The sequence below is a fragment of the Phocoena phocoena genome, chromosome 10 (genome assembly GCF_963924675.1).
Source record: "Phocoena phocoena chromosome 10, mPhoPho1.1, whole genome shotgun sequence".
In the NCBI taxonomy this organism is placed as follows: domain Eukaryota; kingdom Metazoa; phylum Chordata; class Mammalia; order Artiodactyla; family Phocoenidae; genus Phocoena; species Phocoena phocoena.
Window position 1 is genome coordinate 48,962,800 of NC_089228.1, and position 21,833 is coordinate 48,984,632.

Sequence of the window (21,833 nt, forward strand, 5' to 3'; positions counted from 1 at the left end):
AAGGTATGCTATCGTGTTATAGTTTTTAAGTACTCTTGTAAACAACTTTAAATCCTTTTTGGACCAACAAAGAATACAAATATGTACCCGTACAGGTGTACATTTCACAACCACGGACTAAACCACTAACCTCAGCCAACAGCACTGTCAAACCATGTGCCTGTTGGCCCCACAGAGATTAGAGAACTCCCTGACTCAGTTCAAGGATCACAGCTGCTGGAAATCCTCAGAGCCCCAGGTCCAGCTGAGAGTGAAAAAAAATGTGTAAAAGAAAGGAGATTAAAGGGACTTCCCTGGTGGGCCAGTAGTAAAGAATCTGCCTTCCAATGCAGGGGACTCAGGTTTGATCCCTGGTCGGGGAATTAAGATCCCACATGCTGGGGGCAACTAAGCCCACATGCCACAACTACTGAGCCTGCGCGCTACAACGAGAGAGCCCGTGTGCCGCCAACTACACAGCCCACACGCGTTGGAGCCCACGCACCAAAACCAGAGAGAGAAAACCCACACGGCACAACTAGAGAGAAGGCCGCATGTCTCAACAAAGATCCCGTGTGCCACAACTAAGACCCGATGCAGCCAAAAAAAAAAAAAGATTAAAATTATAAAAACTATTTCTCATCCTTTCATACTAAAAGTATTTTTTAATTACACATATTATCTCATGGATAATAGCTTCATATAAAAACAGTAAACTACATTTTCAGCATTAATACTTCACAGTTCAAGAGAAAAAATTTTTTGCTTTAAACTTCCAAATTATACTATTCCAACAAATCTTTCTATCTTTGCTTTTCTGGTTATTGTTTTAGTTAGTTCAGTCAGTTTTCTCATTTTACTTTATCTTTTTAAACATCATATGGATTGAAAATTACTGAAATTATTCTACTTAAAATGAAAACTACTTGGTTATTTTCATTTTGTCTTCTTTAAAATGCATTCAGGCAAACTCTCTGAACCTTAAGCTCTGATATATTCAGTCTGGTGAGTTTTTAGACATTCTTCCTAAGTTACACAGTCGCTGCTTCAGTTACCCTATGTTCCCCTTTACTTCTCCCTAATCACAGCCTACAGCCAGGGTGAGAGGAATGATAAACAAACTGATTAATGAAAGCTTGTTAGATGAGAAAATTTAATTTTCAGATAATATTAAATTAACAAGCTCTCACAGCCTCATTCCTGCCTACGGCCAACCCTCTCTGCATACTCAAATGTTAAGGCTGCCAGTAGCGTGACCTCAAGCTGGAAGGCAGGGGTGAGGGGCTGACAACTTTATAATGTGGCCAAAACAAAATAGGTACTTACAAGAGCTACTTTCATTTGCTCCTGAAATTCCCTTTCTTGGGCCTGAAACTTCTTAGTCAGTTCCTGCTCTTTGCTGGCCATCTCCTCTTCATGAAGCTTCTGTAATTTTGCAATTTGTTCTGAGGATTTCTGAAACACAACCAAATAGTTAAAGTGAGACACCCAGAATAAAATATGTAACTCTACAACTAAATGATACTTTATTATAATCAAGTTAATAGCTTCTTAAGAGGAAAAATTGGAACATATTTCCCACATAAATCAAAAGTCACCAAACTCTTGAGAGTTAAAAGATAAACCAATAAAGTGTTGCTCCTCATTTAAGACAAAGAGAGCTGCAGCTGCAATGGTCAGTCCTATGGGGTTGAAGCTCCAATTCCACATCATACAAAGATGTTCCCCACCAATCAGGATAGGGGAGCACAGTAGGAGGAATAAGGATGCTCTCAGAGAGGGCACTCCACCATGGTCAAGGTGTTCTGGCTACACCCATCTATTTATGCCTAGCTTTCCAGGCATGTACTACTACTTATTAAAAAGTATTGGGCTTCCCTGGTGGCGCAGTGGTTGAGAATCTGCCTGCTAATGCAGGGGACACGGGTTTGAGCTCTGGTCTGGGAAGATCCCACATGCCGCAGAGCAACTAGGCCCGTGAGCCACAACTACTGAGCCTGCGCGTCTGGAGCCTGTGCTCCACAACAAGAGAGGCCGCGATAGTGAGAGGCCCGCGCACCGCGACGAAGAGTGGCCCCCCGCTTGCCACAGCTAGAGAAAGCCCTTGCACAGGAACAAAGACCCAACACAGCCAAAAATAAATTTATTTATTTATTTAAAAAAAAAAAGTATTGACCTTGTTCTTTCTTGAATAGGAGGACTCAATCTTATAAAAATGTCAAATCACCCTAAATAAATTCAAATATTTAATATAATCAAATAAAACAAAATGAGGGAAGGCCCACTGGACAAAATAAACATGCAAGAATAGCTGATCTCTTCTGAAAAATAAGAATAACAAGGAGGGCTTCCCTGGTGGCGCAGCGGTTGAGAGTCTGCCTGCCGATGCAGGGGACACGGGTTCGTGCCCCGGTCCAGGAAGATCCCACATGCCGTGGAGCAGCTGGGCTCGTGAGCCATGGCTGCTGAGCCTGCGCGTCCGGAGCCTGTGCTCCGCAATGGGAGAGGCCACAACAGTGAGAGGCCGGCGTACCACCAAAAAAAAAAAAAAAAAAAAAAAAAAAAAAAAAAAGAATAACAAGGAGAGGCTACCAAATAGTAGAACATTATAAAACTAAAACATATTATAAAACTGGTATTAGTGTAATACCAGCACATAGTCAGACAAAGCAGCAGAACAGCACAGAGAATCCAGAAGGCCCATACGTAGCACTACAATAATTTAGTATGTAATAAAGGTAGTATGGCATGTCAGAAGGGAAAACATGGGCTATTAAAGAAATGATTTGAAGGCTACTAGGTAGTCATTTGGAAAAAATTTAAGTTGGATCCCTACCTCACTCCTCACACTAAATAAATTTCAGTTGGATCAAAGATTTAACCATAAAAAATGAAAACATAAAAGTGTTAGATGAGAGGGCTCCCCTGGCGGCGCAGTAGTTAAGAATCTGCCTGCCAATGCAGGGGACACGGGTTCAAGCCCTGGTCCGGGAAGATCCCACATGCCGCGGAGCAACTAAGCCCGTGTACCACAACTACTGACCCTGGGCTCTAGAGCCCGTGAGCCACAAGTACGGAAGCCCGCACACCTAGAGCCCATGCTCTGCAACAAGAGAAGCCACCATAGTGAGAGGCCTGCGCACCACAACAAAGAGTAGCCCCCGCTCACCTCAACTGGAGAAAAGCCCGTGAACAGCAACGAAGACCCAACACAGCCAAACACAAATAAAATAAAATAAATAAATTTTAAAAAAACTTGGTGTGATGGAAGGCAAAGCTACCAGGTCTGGGGATGGGGAAATGGGAAGATGTTGGTCAAAGGATACAAAAGAGAAAAAAAAAAGTGTTAGATGAGAAAAATAAAAAAAAATTTTTCATCTCAACTGAGAATGTGTTTTTAAAGCAGAACAAAATCCAGAGAGCATTTAAGGAAAAGAAAACTTTCTGCATAGCCAAAAAAAACCCCAAAACAAAAGCAAATCATAAACAAAGACAACAAATAACAAACTGAGAAAATTATTTGGATAAACGCACCTTATATCCAATGGCTAATTCTTACTATAGGTAAAAAGCTTCTACAAATCACAAAAAGACCAACAGCCCAAGAGGAAAATGAATCAAGGATCTGATCGGGCGACTCAAAAAGGAAAACTATAAATTCCTGTAAACATACAAAAACATGTTTGTCGTACTGGTAAGAGACATGCATATTAAAACTACAGGACTCCCTTGTGGCGCAGTGGTTAAGAATCCGCCTTCCAATGCAGGGGACATGGGTTCGAGCCCTGGTCCAGGAAGATTCCACATGCCGCAGAGCAACTAAGCCCATGCGCCACAACTACTGAGCCTGCGCTCTAGAGCCCGTGAGCCACAACTACTGAGCCCACGTGCTACAACTGCTGAAGCCCACGTGCCTAGAGCCCACACTCCACAACAAGAGAAGCCACTGCAGTGAGAAGCCCACGCGCACCGCAATGAAGAGTAGCCCCTGCTCGACACAACTTGAGAAAAGCCCGCACGCAGCAATGAAGACCCAATGCAGCCAAGAATAAATAAACAAATAAATAAATTTATTTTTTTTAAAAAACTGCAATGATGTCATTATTGTTTTTTTTTTTTTTTTTTTTTTTGTGGTACGCGGGCTTCTCCCTGTTGTGGCCTCTCCCGTTGCAGAGCACAGGCTCCGGATGCGCAGGCTCAGCGGCCATGGCTCACGAGCCCAGCCACTCCGCGGCATGTGGTATCTTCCCGGACCGGGGCACGAACTTGCGTCCCCTGCATTGGCAGGCGGACTCTCAGCCACTGCGCCACCAGGGAAGCCCTGATGTCATTATTTTAACTTAGCTTGGAAAGATAAAAAAATTCAGGTAATACCATCTTTGTGAGGGGGGGAACATATTCTAATACATTGCTCATAAGTATAAACTGTCCTCCATTGAGCTTGTAGCAACTATCCAATAATTATAAATACATGTAATTTTTTCCTAGATTCCACTTCTAGGAATCTATTCTAAAGAAACACAGATGTGAGCAAATACGATAAGGATATTCACAATTTCCAACAGTAAAAACTGAAAGCCTAAATATCCATCAGCAGAAGACTGATTAAATTGTGAGCTATTCATACAATGAAGTCCTGAGCAGTCTTTAAAACAAATGAGGCATCATTATCAACTCAATAATAAAGAACAACCTCCAAGACAGATTATTAAGTGGAAAAGCAAAATACAGATCAGTAAAAATAACATGCCATCTTTTGTGTTTAAAAAATAAATAAATAAAGAGACTCCCGCAGCGGTCCAGTGGTTAAGAATCCACCTTCCAATGCAGGGGACGTGGGTTTGATCCCTGGAAAGGGAACTAAGATCCCATATGCCGCGGGGCAACTAAGCTCACGTGCCGCGACTACTGAGCCTGCACGCTCGCACACCACAACTAGAGAGAAGTCTGCGCACCACGACAGAAGATCCCACATGCCACAATGAAGATCCCATGTGCTGCGAGTAAGACCCAATGTAGCCAAGTAAATAACTTAGTTAATTAATTAAAGAGAGGATTAGAAAACATAAGAGAGAAATTATATGCAGAGACTATCTCTGGGAAGTATAGCCAAAAAGGTACACATTCATTTCTCTATCAAAGTGCTTTTTTCCTATAATCTAAACATCACGAAATGATCAAGGTCTCAAACAAAATACAAATTAACTCTTCTTTACTATCAAAGATGTAGGAAAAGCCTAAGACTTAAGTTTCAACACTGCCGTAGCCCATTTCAATCCAGAATTATTCTTACTTTCATTACATGAACAACCTCCTGTTTCACGTGGCCTAATTCTTGTTGAAGTCTGTTACGCTCCTCCTCACTTGTTTTTTCAATGGCTTTTATTTGCTCCTCCATTTCTGCTTTCATTTTTCTCCGTGCTTCTTCTGTTTTTTGGGCTGTACTCAAGGCTTTTTCAAGTTCCTCAAAAGCTACAATGAAAACAGCAGAAAACAAGTATCTCAAGAAATACTATCATTGAGCTAAAGTGTTTTACATTCAATTTATGGGAACTAAGAGCAGCAGTAGCAGAAGAGGTTAAAAAACTCATCACTGTTTTAAGCCAAGAGATATTTCAGTAGTTAAAAGCCACAGAAATGTCCAGTCACTGAAAGCAATTTGTCATTGAGTTCTGGATTCAGATCTTAAGATTGCTTATATGAACTTAAGCTCAGAAGTTAGAAAAAATATTAGAAAAAATATTAAATTACTAAAGATTGCCCACTCTCCCCACAAGTGTCCTTATGGAAAGCAAATTCAAAGAAATGAAGACTTGTACCTACTTCTGTAGTATATAATTCCAATTGCTTTTTTGTTTGTGATGCAGTTCTTATCTAATTGTTATCAATTATCTAATAATTATCCAATTATTACCAATAATTAGGTAATACTATTATATACTCACTAGGACATTTTTAAGAATGAAAAAATTATTCTTTGACTAATCTTATTTTTAAAAACCTCTTAACCATATGATAACAGCAGGGTTTTTTTTTAATATTTACTGTCTGAATCACATATTTAAACAATGTATTTTGATATGAAACCTACTACTGTGTAAGTTTCGAATTAGTGTAGTTAACTAGAAAGAAATCTTTACCTGATTCAACGTGTATAAAAAGGCACTATCAGCAGGGAGTTCTTGGGTGAAATAAGTAAGAATTCAGGCCCTTAATAAACAATCATCTAGGCTAGAGTAGTAAGATCTTTAAGGACAGCTCATCTAGTATCAAACAAAGTCATATATGATGGGTGCAAGAGCTGGGTAACTTGACACCAAAATATATATGTGTGTGTTTATGTATATGTGTGTGTGTATATATGTTTGTGTGCACTGCATATGTGTGCAAACATACACTTTCCCTCTCTCTCCCCTTCTTTCTCTCTCTACTGACAGAATAGTAGCCTGTGAAAATCCTACGGCTATTATCATCCTAGACTATTTCCTTTAGTCCTCATAGACTAGAAGACACCAGACTTCCCTTTACCAAAGAGACGAACTATAAATAAAACATCAAATTTCAAGATGGGTTTTAATCCTTTTAAGAAACATATATCCAGAGGTGACAGTTCATTGACATGTGTAGTATTTTCACTCCCAGTGGTATAAGAAATGTGGAACTTCAACCTATGATATCTCATTTAAAAGCCCCTTTATTAACCACAACTTGACTTAACAGACAGTGGTTTGGGCAAAGGAATTGCATACCTGAAGCAAACACGTATTCTAAAGCATTTTCTTAATGATGAACTGTAGTAGGTACAGAAAAAGGCAAGAGAAAAGCTGAATTCTGGTAACAACCAAGAAACACAACTTATTTTGCTCACTACGTTAAAAAACAAAAAACAAAAACACTTCTCTGGCAACCATGTTTTTGATATTAAAAAAATCTACCCAATTTATTCATTTTATATGCACAAAGTATAAAACTATAGTTCAAATAAGGTCTAAATTTCAAAGGCATATTAATTAGCTGAAATTATTTTTAAAGATTCCTACTCCAACTTTATTGATATTTGCCTACAAACACCAAGATGATAATCCTTAGACATAAATATGTTGGTAAATAAAGTATTTAAAGGGAAATGCTCTTGTTTTAGTTAGATATTCTTTTCCTATAAATTCTGGTGTCGAGCATGAAGAAGCTCCTCTTGCTAGGAATAAGAAATTAGTTTCCTAGTTTCTCAAAAACAAGTGGAGTAAACTGATCAATTACGGGAAAGAAATTCTGTAGCAGAGTGCTTACTGCTTAGTTTGAGCTGAAGGTTTAAATCTGGGAGAGAAAAACATGGAAAAATGGAATGACGATATTTTAAAATGCTTATTAGATGTCATCACAATCTTTTCCTTACTGCTAATATTTGGCATGTAAGATTGCACTTACATTAGCACTTCTAAGCACTTCACAGAAATACCTTAAATCAGGCTCTAGAGAACCTGAAAATAGTTTTGATATTCTTCCAGCAAGACAGTTTTAAATGAAAAACTTTTGTCAATTAAGCAAAATAAAACAAAACTGTACACAGTCAATACCAAGTGAATTTTCATTGTTTTCTTTAAATTCCAGAATCCGATATAGTATAAAAATAGATGTAGTGCTCTCACTTTCTCAAATAACAAAAAAATCTATGCCACAAAGTTCCTATTTGGATATAATTTTCCAATAGTTAACTTTTCTAACCATACTCAGTAAATTTTAGTATATTCTCCTATATTATATTCTAATTTTAGTGTTTAATCGTCCAAAATAGCTTTCCTAAGTCACTTGATTATCCATCATATAATAATTAAGGTAGGACAGATCTGGTTCCAAAGTTCTTTTCATCTAAATTTAATCCTTTCTTCCTACCTTCTGCCACCTTGTCAGAGAACCATATAATTTTATACCTAAAAAGACACCTTTGAGATGTCCTCATTCAAATGTAACAACTGAGTCATCCAACTTTGCCTTCAGATGATAAATCAACTTAAATATACAGGATTTAAGGAACAATCCTTACCTTGCATTATTTTTTAAAACCAAGAATGCTGACATTGATCAAGCTCAGCTGAGCAATAATATACCTTACTAAACCAGAATTTCTGAACCAATCAATTACTGATGGCTTCTAACTCTCAACAAAATGCAGCATGTTATTATACCTCTGACAGACATACAAAAACTCACTGCTTTCCACCTCCATCTTGCTTTATGAAAATGTTAAGTCCCCCCAAAATAAAATAAAATTTTAAAGAGGCAATAAAACACATTTCTATATCCACATACAGAAAACTTATTTCAAACCCACTCTACACTCTACCACAAATGAAGCCACTTCCTTACAGGAAGTCTGCGTCCAACGAGTCCCATTTCAATGTTGAAGGAGGATATACTGAGAGCTTACTTACTAACCAGAAACATCTCACCTTCTGATCTTGCAACCACCAGACGTAGTAAAGTGGTATCCTTAGCCTATAATATTCTCAAGTGAATTCCCCACTCTTTCCAAAATGAAACTATGCTAGGATTTTAATGTTGAGTACTAAAGAAGTATGTTCTGAATGTCTACATAATTTGTCTTCCAATTACCAACACAGGATAAGTGAGTGGGGAGAAAGAAAGCGTGCATCAGCCCCAGCTGACAAGTCTTCTGCCAACATGCAAGAGTGCACAGAGAAACCATGGTCACAGCACACACCAACAGGAAGGCTAAGCACGAACTGCCGCCAAATGTTGCAAGAACACGTTGTGTTCTTCCAAAGCAAAATTCAATGTATCTCAGGCAATTTTTGCTTTAAAAAAAAAAAAAAACTTTGAAAATATTTCTAGAAAAAATTGAATGCACCTTAAGAATGGTCCTCTATCAGTTAAGAAAAAACACAGGGCAGACCTTTTATTGCTGGCTCATCACTTTCCCCTTCAGATGAGGTTTACTCACATCCATGGGAATTATGAAAATGGACAAATGCTCACTATATGAGTTACATGAGAAACGTTGGCAATCTACAGCTCAATAATCCAACCATTCATTCATCATATATTTATTAGATGTTTGACATCTGCCAAGCATATGTTAGGCATTGGGTGATATAAAGAAAATATTTCACAAAAAGACAGTTGAAGTAATAAGGCAGGCGGGGTGGAGGGTGGTGGTGGGGGGAGGTGTATAAAAGAACTAATCCTCAGGCTAAGCTAGGAAGAATGTGGCATTTGCTTTTACCACTTCACTGTCTTTCCCCCTCCTCATTCTCAATGTCCTAACCAATCATAATAAATAACAAATGCCGGAATTCTGAGATTCTAGGCAGCGTTACTGTTTTGTTGCACTGTCCCAGGGGACACTTTACTGTAAAAATAACAAGACCCACTCTACTCCCCCTGCAGGGAAGAAGCAAAGGGGCAGAAATGTGGAAAGGCTGCCACCTGTAGATTAACTAAGAAGCTGATTAATAACATCAAGAATGAATAAGTAAGCCAGTGCTTATTTCTTTATCCCAGCAAAAAAGCTGCTAAAATGCATGTGATATAAAACCAAAAAAACACAGCTAGTACTATGAAATGAATGAAATGCAAATTAACAGAAAAAAACAACACAAAGATTTATCAGAATTCCCATCCAATCATCAAGTGTCTTTTGTGAATAAAAGCAAAAGTCTAGAGCAGCAGTTTTCAAAGTGTGGTCCACAAATCCTAGGGTCATGAGACCCTTTCTGTGACCCTATCACAACAGATTGAATGTAGAAACAGGCGTGAAAATACAGCTATCTTCTATTAAGCCAAACAATAAGATAAGCAAAAATGTAAAACAATGCCATTCTTCACACTAAATTGTGTTTTGGGAAATATGGGTAATTTTCATAAAAGTATTCAATACTTACATGTAATAGGTTTATAATTGTTATTTTAAAATGAACTTTTAAAAAATTTCTTAGTTTTAATTTCTAATATAATAAATATCAATCCGTATAACCCACACAAACAAATACTCTTTGGAAACCTCAGTAAGCTTTAAGAGTGTAAGGAGATCCCTGTGATTAAAAAGTTTGAAAACCACTGGTCTAGAGTTTACATAAATGAAAATAAAATAATGCTACCACCTAGTGGCATAAACCAGATATTGCAATACTTGGGGCCTTCAGAAATTTAATAGTTGGGGCCTTCAGAAATTTAATATCGCATGTGCAATGGAAATCTACTTTTTTTTTTTTTTTTTCTTGCGGTACACGGGCCTCTCACTGCTGTGGCCTCTCCAGTTGCGGAGCACAGGCTCCGGACGCGCAGGCTCAGCGGCCATTGCTCACGGGCCCAGCCACTCCGCAGCATGTGGGATCCTCCCGGACCGGGGCACGAACCCGCGTCCCCTGCATCGGCAGGCGGACTCTCAACCAGTGCGCCACCAGGGAAGCCCTGGAAATCTACTTTTCAAGCCACTTCCCAAAATACATAACAGGATTCACTCTAAGGATTAACTATGCTTTGACCTTTAAAATCTTTACAGATCTATCCAAATTTCATGCACTCCTTACATTAACCATGCAAATTTACTATCAAATACTTTGAAAACATCAGGATGATCTTGAAAAATATTAGGCTAAAGATAAGTAAATTTAATTAAATGGAAAATATGATTCTGTAGCAAAGAAATGTGTTCCTCTAGTTGCTGGTGCTTTCCAGTAACAGTGACATTGCCAGGGACATAAATAAGTGCAGGCTGACAATGACTTTCTAAAGGTTTGTATGTACAGCTACTATTGTAGAAATGTATCAAGCACCTACAAATACACGACTATGAAATAAAAAACTTAAAATCTAATTCCATTTAAAATAATAAAATTTTCCATCAGGTGTTCATTCAGTGCCAAAATGTGTACATACTACTCACCTAACATGGCATACTTAAATTCAACTTTAATTCATACTCTTTTGCCTGAGAAACATGGAATTTTCTTTGTAAAGCTTATTCAAAGTACCCATGATAAGAAAAAACAGCCCTTACCCCAGTCCTGTTCATACAAGGCTTGGGAAAGGCACCATGATTCACTTATTGGCATGTGTGGATGCACAAAAATAAGATGTTTTGTGAGACTTAAGACTCCAAGAAAACTCTGTTACATAAATTATCAACAACTAACAAAGCACTTAAATACACATGTGATTTCTGTGTGTTATACAAATATGCATAAATCTTATACATTATTTAAAAATAAACTCTATTTTAAAGGGTCCTTCAAATAAATGTTCCACTGAATGTCTTTGGTATATTAGGTTTATACTATACAAATGAAAAAGAAACTTATTTCCTGCACAAACACAACATGACAATAAAAAAGCAAAGAACGTTGTGAGTTACTCTACATTTTAAAATGCAGACAATCATAAAACACAGAACTTCAGCAAAGACAGGGTACATGAAATGGAAACAGGTTTTACAAAAGTCAGTGTGCTCTGTAAACTTTCCTAATCTGAGCAGAATATTTTACTCATTTTGCACAGTTGTAGGCAAGAACATTTTAAGGACAGGGTGTTAATACTATGATATGGGTTCTTTTTTGTAATGGCTTTATTTAAATCTCTTAAAGGTAATTAACAAAAAAGACTAAAAGTCTATGGGGAAGACTTTATCCAGAGAAAAAATTCAAGGATGGAATAAGCTGTATTACAAAGTTGTTACAGTATTATTCAGAATAGTGAAAGTAGAAAATAATCTAGGTGCTGATCAATAGGGAGATGGTTAATGATGTACATGCATTCTGACAAAGCCATTAAAATGTTAGTACTTTGGCAACATGTAAAACTACTCCTAATATAATGCTAAATAAAGAAAAAGGAGCATACAAAATTATATGGACAATTATGATTACAATCGTATAAAATAAGGATTGAGAAAAGACTAACTGGAAGTGTATTGAAACAACAGCAACGTGCTTTCATTTTCTCTATTTTCCAATTTTTGGGTAATACACTACGTTAATGATTAGCCAGCTATTCTACCTCCTATCCTAGGTAAAACATACACACACATGCACACAAAGAATACCCAAGATCTAGCGTGAACTTTAGCAGCATTAACATTCTGCACCGGTGCTGCATTGAAGAGGTAATATTCTAGACAATCAGTAATAGTACCTAGTACCTAAAAAAACACCATCACATACTTAAGCTGAATCACCAGAATTCTCCAAATTTAAAATCTGGTTACTTGAAGATATGACCATCTGTTTTTAAGTAACACCTAGAAAGGAATACTATCAACAGTTGTAGTAAAATGGTTGTAACAAATATATTTATTTTTGGTTTTCTTTATTCACTGAAATAATTTTAACAAAAGTGCTATAGTATTGTACTTCAGAAAACATGCCTACCAGTTCCACTGTAGAGCAGAGTAAGTACTACAAGCTGATACAGCATCAAGTAGGCATGTTACCATATTCCCATAGTCTTGGTATTTTATGATAGTATTATTCTTTTTAAAATCAGAGACACTCAGATTTCCTTGGTCCTCCAACATATGAGAATCATCACAGTTTGTCTAGAAAAACTATGAGAAGCAGTGCAATAGACTGTTTTCTAAGAAAAGTAGTGAGGAATGTATTTGAGCCACATTTTGATCTCCAGAATAAGTGAGCCCCCAAAAGTAGCCATTTGTCTACTAATATCCACATGTCAAGAGCTGCTAAATATATGAGTTAAATTTTTTACAATTAAAAATGCATTAGGAGAGTTCAGATCCTTTGATAATTATTTTATGTAGGCACATTTACTTCTAAAAACCTTAACAACCACAAACTTTAATGTTAGTGTTTCCTTCACATGGCCAGCTCTTATGTGTTTTTTAGCCTTTGAATTTTAAATCTAAGAAAGAGAAAGACAAACATTTAACACAGCAACTGAATTCTCCAAGAGCCAAATGATGTTTATAAAAATTTATGAAAACTCTATTTCCTTTACAAAGACCTTTTCTCACTTTTAGTACCAAATTGGGACTTTTCTGTCAATTGGCAAATGCATTTTATATTTGAACTAAGAATCACATTATATTAGAACAATTCTGTTCAGACTCAACGAAAGCCATTAGATGAAATTCAGCTGATGCACAAAACTAACTTTCATTATAGATTTAAAGGGCAACATCTTCAATATGGAATCAGTCTGTTACAACTTTCTATCATAAACCTCAATAATTATGACTACAAATATAATTTTGAAAATATCTATAAAAGCACTCATAACCGTGTTATCCAAAGACTTTCCAAAATAAATATATCTATTAAATAACTGTAAATCTTAATTCTCTCTTTAAGTATTTATTAACTTTAAATATTTTGACAGTATTATTAACAGATAAGTTTCTCAACTTATAGGCTATGAAATATTACAAAAATATAGTTTTATGAAAATCACATTTAAAGACAAAATACATAAGAGGTACAATCTACCACGCATAAAATAAATATGGTACAAAGATATATTGTACAGCACAAGAAATACAGCCAATGTTTTGTAATAACTATAAATGGAGTATAACCTTTAAAAATTGTGAATCACTATGTTGTACACCTGAAACTTATGTAATATTGTATATCAACTATACCTCAATTGTAAAAATAAATAAACAAAGACAAAATACATCTGTGCTTTGGAGAAGCAAGAGAAGGAAGGCTGTATTACAAAAGAGTTGACTGGAACAGCAGCCTGGGAAATTTTTATCCTACATATGAATTAACTGTATATTTTGTCTGCCTTTTCATCATGTGCCCCTTTTTACTTGTTATTCATGGGTTTCTACCTCCTCACAAGATGCATCTCAATTTTAAAAGGAAATGTAATCCCTGACCGGCATTATTTTCTCTCAGCTGGCTACAAGAGTCAACAAAAGCAGTCCTAAAAATGAAAAGGCTTGACATGAGAAGCTGAGACTCTGCATTAGGTTTTCTGCTCACGGAAAGCAAACCTGTTTAACAGCGTCTCACGAGTCTCCAGCTGCTTCAGCAAAGTCTTTAGAGATTATAATCTGAGAGATTCTACCCATTAATGCTCTCTGAAGGGAAATCTTAGGCTTTTGGGGAGCACATTTCTAAATTTCCCAGCCACTTGTCAATAAAACAACTATAAGGAGATGAGGAGATATTTATGAGCACAACCAACTGCCTCTCTCATCCAGACCCATTCCTTTCCTTAAACCTTACAATCTGGTTTCTAAAATCATTTCTGAAACTGCATCCTGGGAATCAAATCCTCATGCAAATTAAAAGACATTTTAAAAAATCTTCAGCCTACCTCCCTCACTTTTGGAAATGCCTCCTATATTCCCCCAGAAGCATAAGTATCCGCAATTCCTATGACTTCTCAGGTTACTTTTTTTGTTTTCATTTATGTCTCTTTGCCAAACTCAATACCTCTGTGTTAAGAGCATAGGCTCTGGACTCAAAATGCCCGGATTCAAATCCTGACTATACATTTACTCTCTCTGGGTGAACGTAAGCAAGTTACTTAACTTCTATGTTCCTAGGTTTTCTTGTCTCCTTTCTTATTTGTGAAATAAGGATATTAGTAATACCCAAGTCATAGAAATTTTGAGGATTAAATACAAATACATACACAAGTGAATACGAGCAAAGCATTGATGACAGAGCCTTGCATAAAGTAAGTCTGGCTATTAGCAGCAGCAGCCGCTAAGGCTACCACCGCTTCTACTACCAGTAAAACAATCTTTCAGAGAAATCAGCCTCTTCTACAGATCGAACCATAGGCTTCAACCTTAGGCTAACTACTCCTAAAAGATGCTCTGATTTTTTATTTCCAAATTCCTACAGGTCAATTCCATCTGGAAACCTCATGATAGGCCCAAATTCAAAGAATCTAAGCAAATTCACCATTTCACTCTATTCCTCAGTGTCCCCATTTAGACTTCCTATTCTGACTTCACCTGATTCATTCGGCCTCCTAACCTTAAAACTCTGGCATCATCTTGGACTCCTACTTTTCTTCTGCCCCTCCAAGTTAACTGGATATCAGATTCTGCAAATTTGACTCTTCCTCTCCTTCCCAGACCCACCATCCTAGTCAAGGTGGCCAAAGCTCTCAGTTCCCAAAGCCTGGACTTCTACCCTTGCTTTTAAGTTTGACTTTCCACTTCATTTCTTTTCTACCTACAACACTGGTTTCCATCACATTATGCTTTCCTATTACTGGTTTCCTTGTTTACCAAAGTCTAAACTCAGCTACTCACTTTTACAGACTTTAACAGTCAGTTCCTTCACAATCCAACTTCATTTCCCACTTCAGCAAGAATGGTTTCCAGTTGACACACACACCCCCCTATGGTCACTGGGCCCGTTTATGATCTTAAATGTGAAATATGTGCTGCCCCCATCTCTCTGTTTAGGCCCATTCTATTCATTATCTGAGGCCCAAGTCAACTCACATCCTCACTAACCTGAAGGCACCAGTTCACCCTGCTCTCTCCTCTTTCTAGCATCTCTGCTTTCTTTCCGAGCATTATTCAGTATCATACCTTGCTGAATACTGGTCTCTACACTTTACAGTTTAGCATTTATTGGGTCAAAACATAATGCAGTTATGTATAACACTGAATTATTCCATCAGTCTCTTAAAAAGCAGACTACATCTTATACTTTTTATTTACCCTAGAGCATCCAAAAGGTAGCAGTTATTTAATATGTACCATGCTGTGCCTACTTGGGGAGTTTCAAAGTTGTAAACCTGAATTTTGATAGTCTAAGGCAGTGGTCAGCAAACATTTTCTATAAGAGGCCAGATAATAAATACTTCAGGCTTTGCAGGGCTATACATAAACAGGCCAGGCATGGGCTGCATTTTACCCATAGGCCATAATTTACCAACCTCTGCCTCTTCGGAGGAACAGTCCACAGTGTCTTTATAAAGAGTCTCTACAGTTAAACATTTTTATCCATATTTAACTAATTTTTCTAAATGTTGGCTGGTCAAGCACTTTACATGATTTTTGATTTCTAACATAAAACAAGTAACCCCTGAGTTCTTACCAGCTCTTTCAGATTTTTCTTTCTGTTCCCGTAATTCCTCTCCCTGGCTAGTCATCTGCTTGATGCGACTACGAAGTTGGGCAATTTCTTCTTCTTTGATTTCCAGGGTTTCATGCATCTGACGTTTTGTCTCTGCTATTACCATCCCCTAAACAGAAGTGCAGACTCTAAAGCGTTTGTGTAACAAAACTGCATTATCAATAGCACATATCAAACTTACTTTAAAGGGCAGAAAACATAATGTCTCTTACTAAGTACAGCATACGAATTATTTTAGTATTTAGTTTTTAGTATTTAGTATATTTAGTATTTAGTCTGTGTCCTGTGTATATACTACACTATATACTACAATAACTTCAGTTACCTGGCATATCAGGGTATTCTTAATATAAAAAATTATTTTAATAATAACTTTAATATTTTAATTATTAACAACACATTTTAGTTAAAAGATTTTATAATCTTTCTATAAATGTTTACTATAATTTTCCCTATCTTAGTAAACAGTTTATATTCAACAAAATATGACCTTTAGTACTTGGCTCAGAACCAATCATGAACTACTATTATTGAACTGCGCTGTAACATGGGGAAAGTCCCAGAGGCTGCTGAGAGTATAAGGTTACTGCTGCCACACTGGATGGACCAAGACTGCGGTACAGAGCTACCTGGTTTTTCTCTTTCCTCTTGTGACAGTCTCTGGTCCCAACACCACTCCTTATTACTGTCAGTGAGGCATTCCTCCTATTTGCTAATTGCTACTGTCTTCCCACTCTCTGGATAATCTACACAAGAAATGAAGGTCGCTAGGGGGAAAATATAATCAAATAGTATATATTAAATCAGTCATTTGCAACTAACAAAAAATGGGTGGTTCAACTTGTCTCTTGAAACATAAGACTCTGTGACAGCTATTTTATGATATTAAGCAGAGTATTACCTTACTTCCAGGGTTTGTCAACCCTTGCTTTAGGGTATGACTCTTCCAGATGGCTAATATTAATGAACAGATTAAAAACCAGGTAAGTGGGGCATTATTATACAAAATTCCAAAAGAAAATCGTGGGCCTTCAGTTTCTTCAAAAACCAAAGCACAATGGAAAAGAGAGAGAGAGAGAGAGAGAGGTGGAATCTATAGATTAAAAGAAGTCTTAAGAGTCACATCAACCGACTGTAATGAAAGAACCTCATTTGGATCCTGATTCATAAAAATGGGAAAGAAATGTATGGGACAAAAGGGAAAATCTGAAACTGTCTAGGTAGTTGACTGTACTAAGGAATTGCTATTAAATTTTTAGATGTGATCATGATAATGTGGTTATATTTTTATTAAAAAAAAGACCTTTATTTTAAATATCCATTAAAATACTTATGGAAGAAATGATAAGATTTCTTAGATTTGCTCTAAAACAATCCTGGGATGAGGGTACTGGGGGCTGGGAATGTACAGATGAGACAAAATTAGCCAGGAGATGTTAACTGTTGAAGTTGGGTGATGGGTTCACAGGAATTCCTTTTATTAATCTTTATACTTTTGTAAATGTTTTAAGTTTTTCATAATAAAAAGTTTTTTTTTTTTTTTAAAGAGGGCCTTCATGAAGTTTATGGAATAGAATCCAGCAAAATGAATAGGATGAAAAAACTGCCAATACATTTCAATAGCAGAACAGCTCTAACATGTTCTTAATTACATGGCCACTTAAAATACTGCAGCTATAAAGTACCATATTAAAGAACACGGTGGATGATGTGGAACTAACTGGAAGCTACTTTTAAAAAAAGGACCCAAGAACCCGGTGCTGAAAGGCTTTGGTCAAAACTGTTTTGCCCGTGAATTTTTTAGCTGTCTTTGCTGCCGTAGCTAAAGTTGCTGTTCCAACTCTAAACTGCCAATCTCACCTATACATTCTAAAGTTTATTTGAAGAAATTTCTGTTTACGCTAACATATACATTACCATTTCTTTACTTTTTAGGCAATTTATCTGTGAGATTAATCTGTTTCCATTATATCTGAAAGACAATACTTATATCATTCACATTTAGTAATGCCTTAACTGTAAATAATTTAACTTTTCTCTAAAAAGTAGTTATGTTCTGTAAACAAATTTCTTTTGCAACAGTATTCTAATCTATAAATCAAAATGCTGACTGGGATCAAGAAATCACAGATTCAGCTTCACATGATACAAAACTAATGCTAATGGTTCTATAAATCTAGAAGTTAAAACAAAAAGATTTTTCATGGAAGCAGCTGTAATAATTTTGGAAAGCAGAAGTCCACATGCTTCCAATTTGCTTCTAAAAATGAACTGGGGTGCCCCTTGACAAATTTTAGTATCATAAGTTTTGTTGTTTTACCTTATCTTGTTCAAGCTGTTCAATTAAGTTCTTTGCATCACGCAACTGAGTGATAAGTTTAGTCTTCTCAGCCATATGAAGCTCCTAAAAAAATTTTAAAAATTCATTTCCATCTCTAATAAAGCTTCTCCTCATATGAGAACTCTAAACATTTTCTCTAATTTGAATACTCCTACAAGTCTAATAGGAGAAGAGAACACAGGATGTGTCAAAAGGATGGTAAATGCTATGAAGCCCAGGGCACTCAGGGGCCCTTTCCATGCTGTCTACGGAGGAACGGGGAAGGCTTTCCAGAGGAAGTGCAGGCCACGCTGGGGCCTGTGGATCTAGCATCACAGGGCTGCGTTAAACCACAATCATTTTCTCTTTTACCTTCATCTTTTCTAGTTCTTGAAGTCTTTCATCTAGTTGTTCTTGCAGGGCTTCTTTTTCACTGGTTAACAGCATACATTGTTCCTTATGCGACCGAATGGTTTCCTTACAGCGCTGCAGTAGATTCTCTTGACGCTTAACCCTTTGCTGAAGTATTTCCAGTGTTTTAGCAGAAGCTCCATCTCCCACTATTAATAAAGCAGCATAAGCAGGGGCAGTCAGTGAGGAATCTAAGGGCTCCCTGGGAACAGCTACTCCGTTAGTGCACAGGACTGTATTCTCATTCCAACACTCTGTTATACTCTGAGCCAGATTGAGGAGAGAAGGGTGCCCTTCCAAACCTCTACTCTGCCACTATTTGTGTGATCTGCAGCTGAAGAAGCTACGTAGTACATTCACCTCTTCTTCTGTGGTTCAACCCCAACCCAAATGGCACACAACACTCAAGAGTTAACTAATGTTAACTGAATCCACCCTCCTTCAAAGACAGTTTGATGACCTCTTTTGCTCTTTACAAGTGCCTCCAATGTCTTAGTGCCAATCCCCAAAGGATCGCTAACATATTCCTTCCAAAGTATTCTAATCTCATCCAGAGAGGAGTTCTGGCAAGTACAGCTTTCTCCATCTCCTTACATTTATGACATAGCCCAGGGGTGTTTCAGGAGCCCTTACAGGTTGGTTGCTCAGATAGATGGCTGCTCAACACCTTACTCCAGCACTGGCTGGACCAAAAGTTTATCACAAATCTCTTTGTGATAAAGCTAGTAAATTAAAAATGGGAAGCCTCAAAGAGTAGGGAGGGCTACAATTGGATTTTAAAACATAATTCAACTATTCCTTCTTTTACAATTACAAAACAAATAATAGGGCAAATATTGGCATCTTTGATTGTAGAAATACGTAAGCAATAATACTTAAAAACTAAAAGAAACAAATAATGACAAAGAGCATATTCCTTAATCTTGAACAGACTTAACGTTTTTCTATGAAATCTAGCTACTGCTATCAGTAAAACAGTATAATATAATGAATTTCAATTACAATGAAAATGTGGTGCTACTCACAAACTTTCAAGTGTCAAAACAATTACTTTCTCCTGGAAAACAATAAACAAAGAGCCCAAAAAAACATCAAAACTCTTGCATCTGCTAAAAACAGGTCCAAAATGGAGGCTTAAGCTAAGCCTCACATCACCAAACGGAGACTTAATTACAGTTTCAGCCTCTCCCAGAAATGGAATCTGAAACCAGTGCATCAGGAATCACCTGGTCAACACTAGGGAGGTCACATGCCTGACAGACCCCTGCATCCCCTAAAGGAAAGGGACCTTGTCACAACCAATCTACTTTTTGCTACTGTAACTTCCTTGTCCCACTCCCTTCTGCTTATGAAAGTCTTTCATTTTGTACAGCTCCCAGGAGCTCTTTTCTATCTGCTAGAAGGGGTACTGCCTGATTCATGAATAGTCTAATTAAGTCAATAAGATCTTTAAAATTGACTCAGTTGAATCTTTCTGGAAATATTAGGGTCAGGGACACTTTAGTTCTACCTCAGTCCATGTCTACTACTTCCTGCCCTAGAATCTCTCACCATCCTCCTCTAGTTTTTAACCTAACCTTCTGACAAGCTGAAGCTTACCTACTGGCTCTACATCACCATCTGTGTTCCCTTTAGTGACGCCTTCAGCCTCTGGTTCCATCTGCGAGAGTGGTTTTGGTAAATCAGCATTCATCGGGCCATTTCGTAACCGCTGTTTCAGCAAAGAAACCTAAAAGAAAAAATGTCCTTCATTAGAAAAAAACCAAGAGAAACTTTGGCAGTAGTGCTTTCCTTGAAACAGAGAAGGAACAGAGTAAAAGATACCCTTTTTGCTATAATGGGAGAGGGGGGGAAATCAAAATAAAAAATTTACTCCCAATGCTGCTGATTTTGATATTTGCTATTTTCAATGATATCGTAGCCAGAAAATACAATAAATCAAAAATTATCCTTAAAATTAATTGAGGAAAAGCAAAGAGTTTTAAAAATCGGCCATTTTGTGACTTCCCTGGTGGTCCAGTGGTTAAGAATCTGCCTTCTAATGCAGGGGACGCGGGTTCGATCCCTGGTAAGGGAACTAAGATCCCACATGCCGCAGGGCAACTAAGCCCACAAGCTCTGGAGCCAACGAGCCCAACTAGAGAGAAGCTCGCACGTCACAACGAAAGATCCTGCGTGCTGCAATGAAGATCCCATACGCCGCAACTAAGACTCGATGCAGCTAAATAAATAAATAAATATTTTTAAAGTCCATTTTTTAAACATCTGGAACCTAACAGATATCCCATCAAAACCGCTTTATTTTTCTTTATCCAAAAATTCCACACTTCTTTTTTTACCTGAGTCTGAAGGACACTGATATACTGATCTTTTTCCTCTAAAGATGCATCGAACTCCTCTTGGAGATGTTTTTTTGCTTGCTGGTCCATTTGGAGCTCCTAAAATGTAAAGGATTCATAAGCAGTTTTCAGTATAAAACAAAAAATACAAACCTGAAATTTTCAAAGTTTAAAAACTGATCAATCCAGATTTGCATTACTCTCAAGGTAAGTTATCAGCAACAATAATTAAAGAATAATCAGCATTTAAAACATTAGTACTTACCCCAACAAATAATTCTGTTCCTTAAAGAATATGAAAATCCAAGAAGCAAAAGTATACTTATAGATCTGTAATCACTGCTGAATTGATCATTATGTAAAGAGGATTAAAAAAATTAGTTACTTAAGATAAAGGTAAAATTTTATCCTACTTTAAGACATCTTACTGTTTGTGCTATCTTATATTCACTTGATCTAAAACTGAATTGTTATATACTAAATAGATAATCAATGGAACCTTCCTCCTCCCAATACATGAAAGTGATCAATAGTCAAAATCAGAGGCCTCCTCAAATGAAAAGGTTGACCTAGTTGATCACCAAACAGTGAAATTTCAACTTCCTTACATGCTGCTTTCCTTAAGTCATTAATGAGCCTCCCTAACTAAATCCAATGGTCTTTACCTCTCCACTATACCAGTCACTAATAATCACCTCC

General features: G+C 37.1%; 1 protein-coding gene across 4 annotated transcripts in view; it reads right to left on the reverse strand.

Annotated features, from left to right (window-relative positions):
- Positions 1–21,833, reverse strand: part of GOLGA4 (golgin A4) — a 106,128-nt gene that overhangs the window by 37,312 nt on the left and 46,983 nt on the right. For all 4 annotated transcript variants that reach the window (XM_065884678.1, XM_065884681.1, XM_065884680.1 and 1 more), the window contains 7 exons: positions 21,135–21,233; positions 20,395–20,524; positions 18,757–18,944; positions 18,385–18,468; positions 16,026–16,173; positions 5,273–5,451; positions 1,306–1,434 (listed from right to left, as the gene is read on the reverse strand). In XM_065884678.1, coding sequence (XP_065740750.1) covers positions 1,306–1,434; positions 5,273–5,451; positions 16,026–16,173; positions 18,385–18,468; positions 18,757–18,944; positions 20,395–20,524; positions 21,135–21,233 — 957 coding nt within the window. The remainder of the gene's footprint in view (positions 1–1,305; positions 1,435–5,272; positions 5,452–16,025; positions 16,174–18,384; positions 18,469–18,756; positions 18,945–20,394; positions 20,525–21,134; positions 21,234–21,833) is intronic.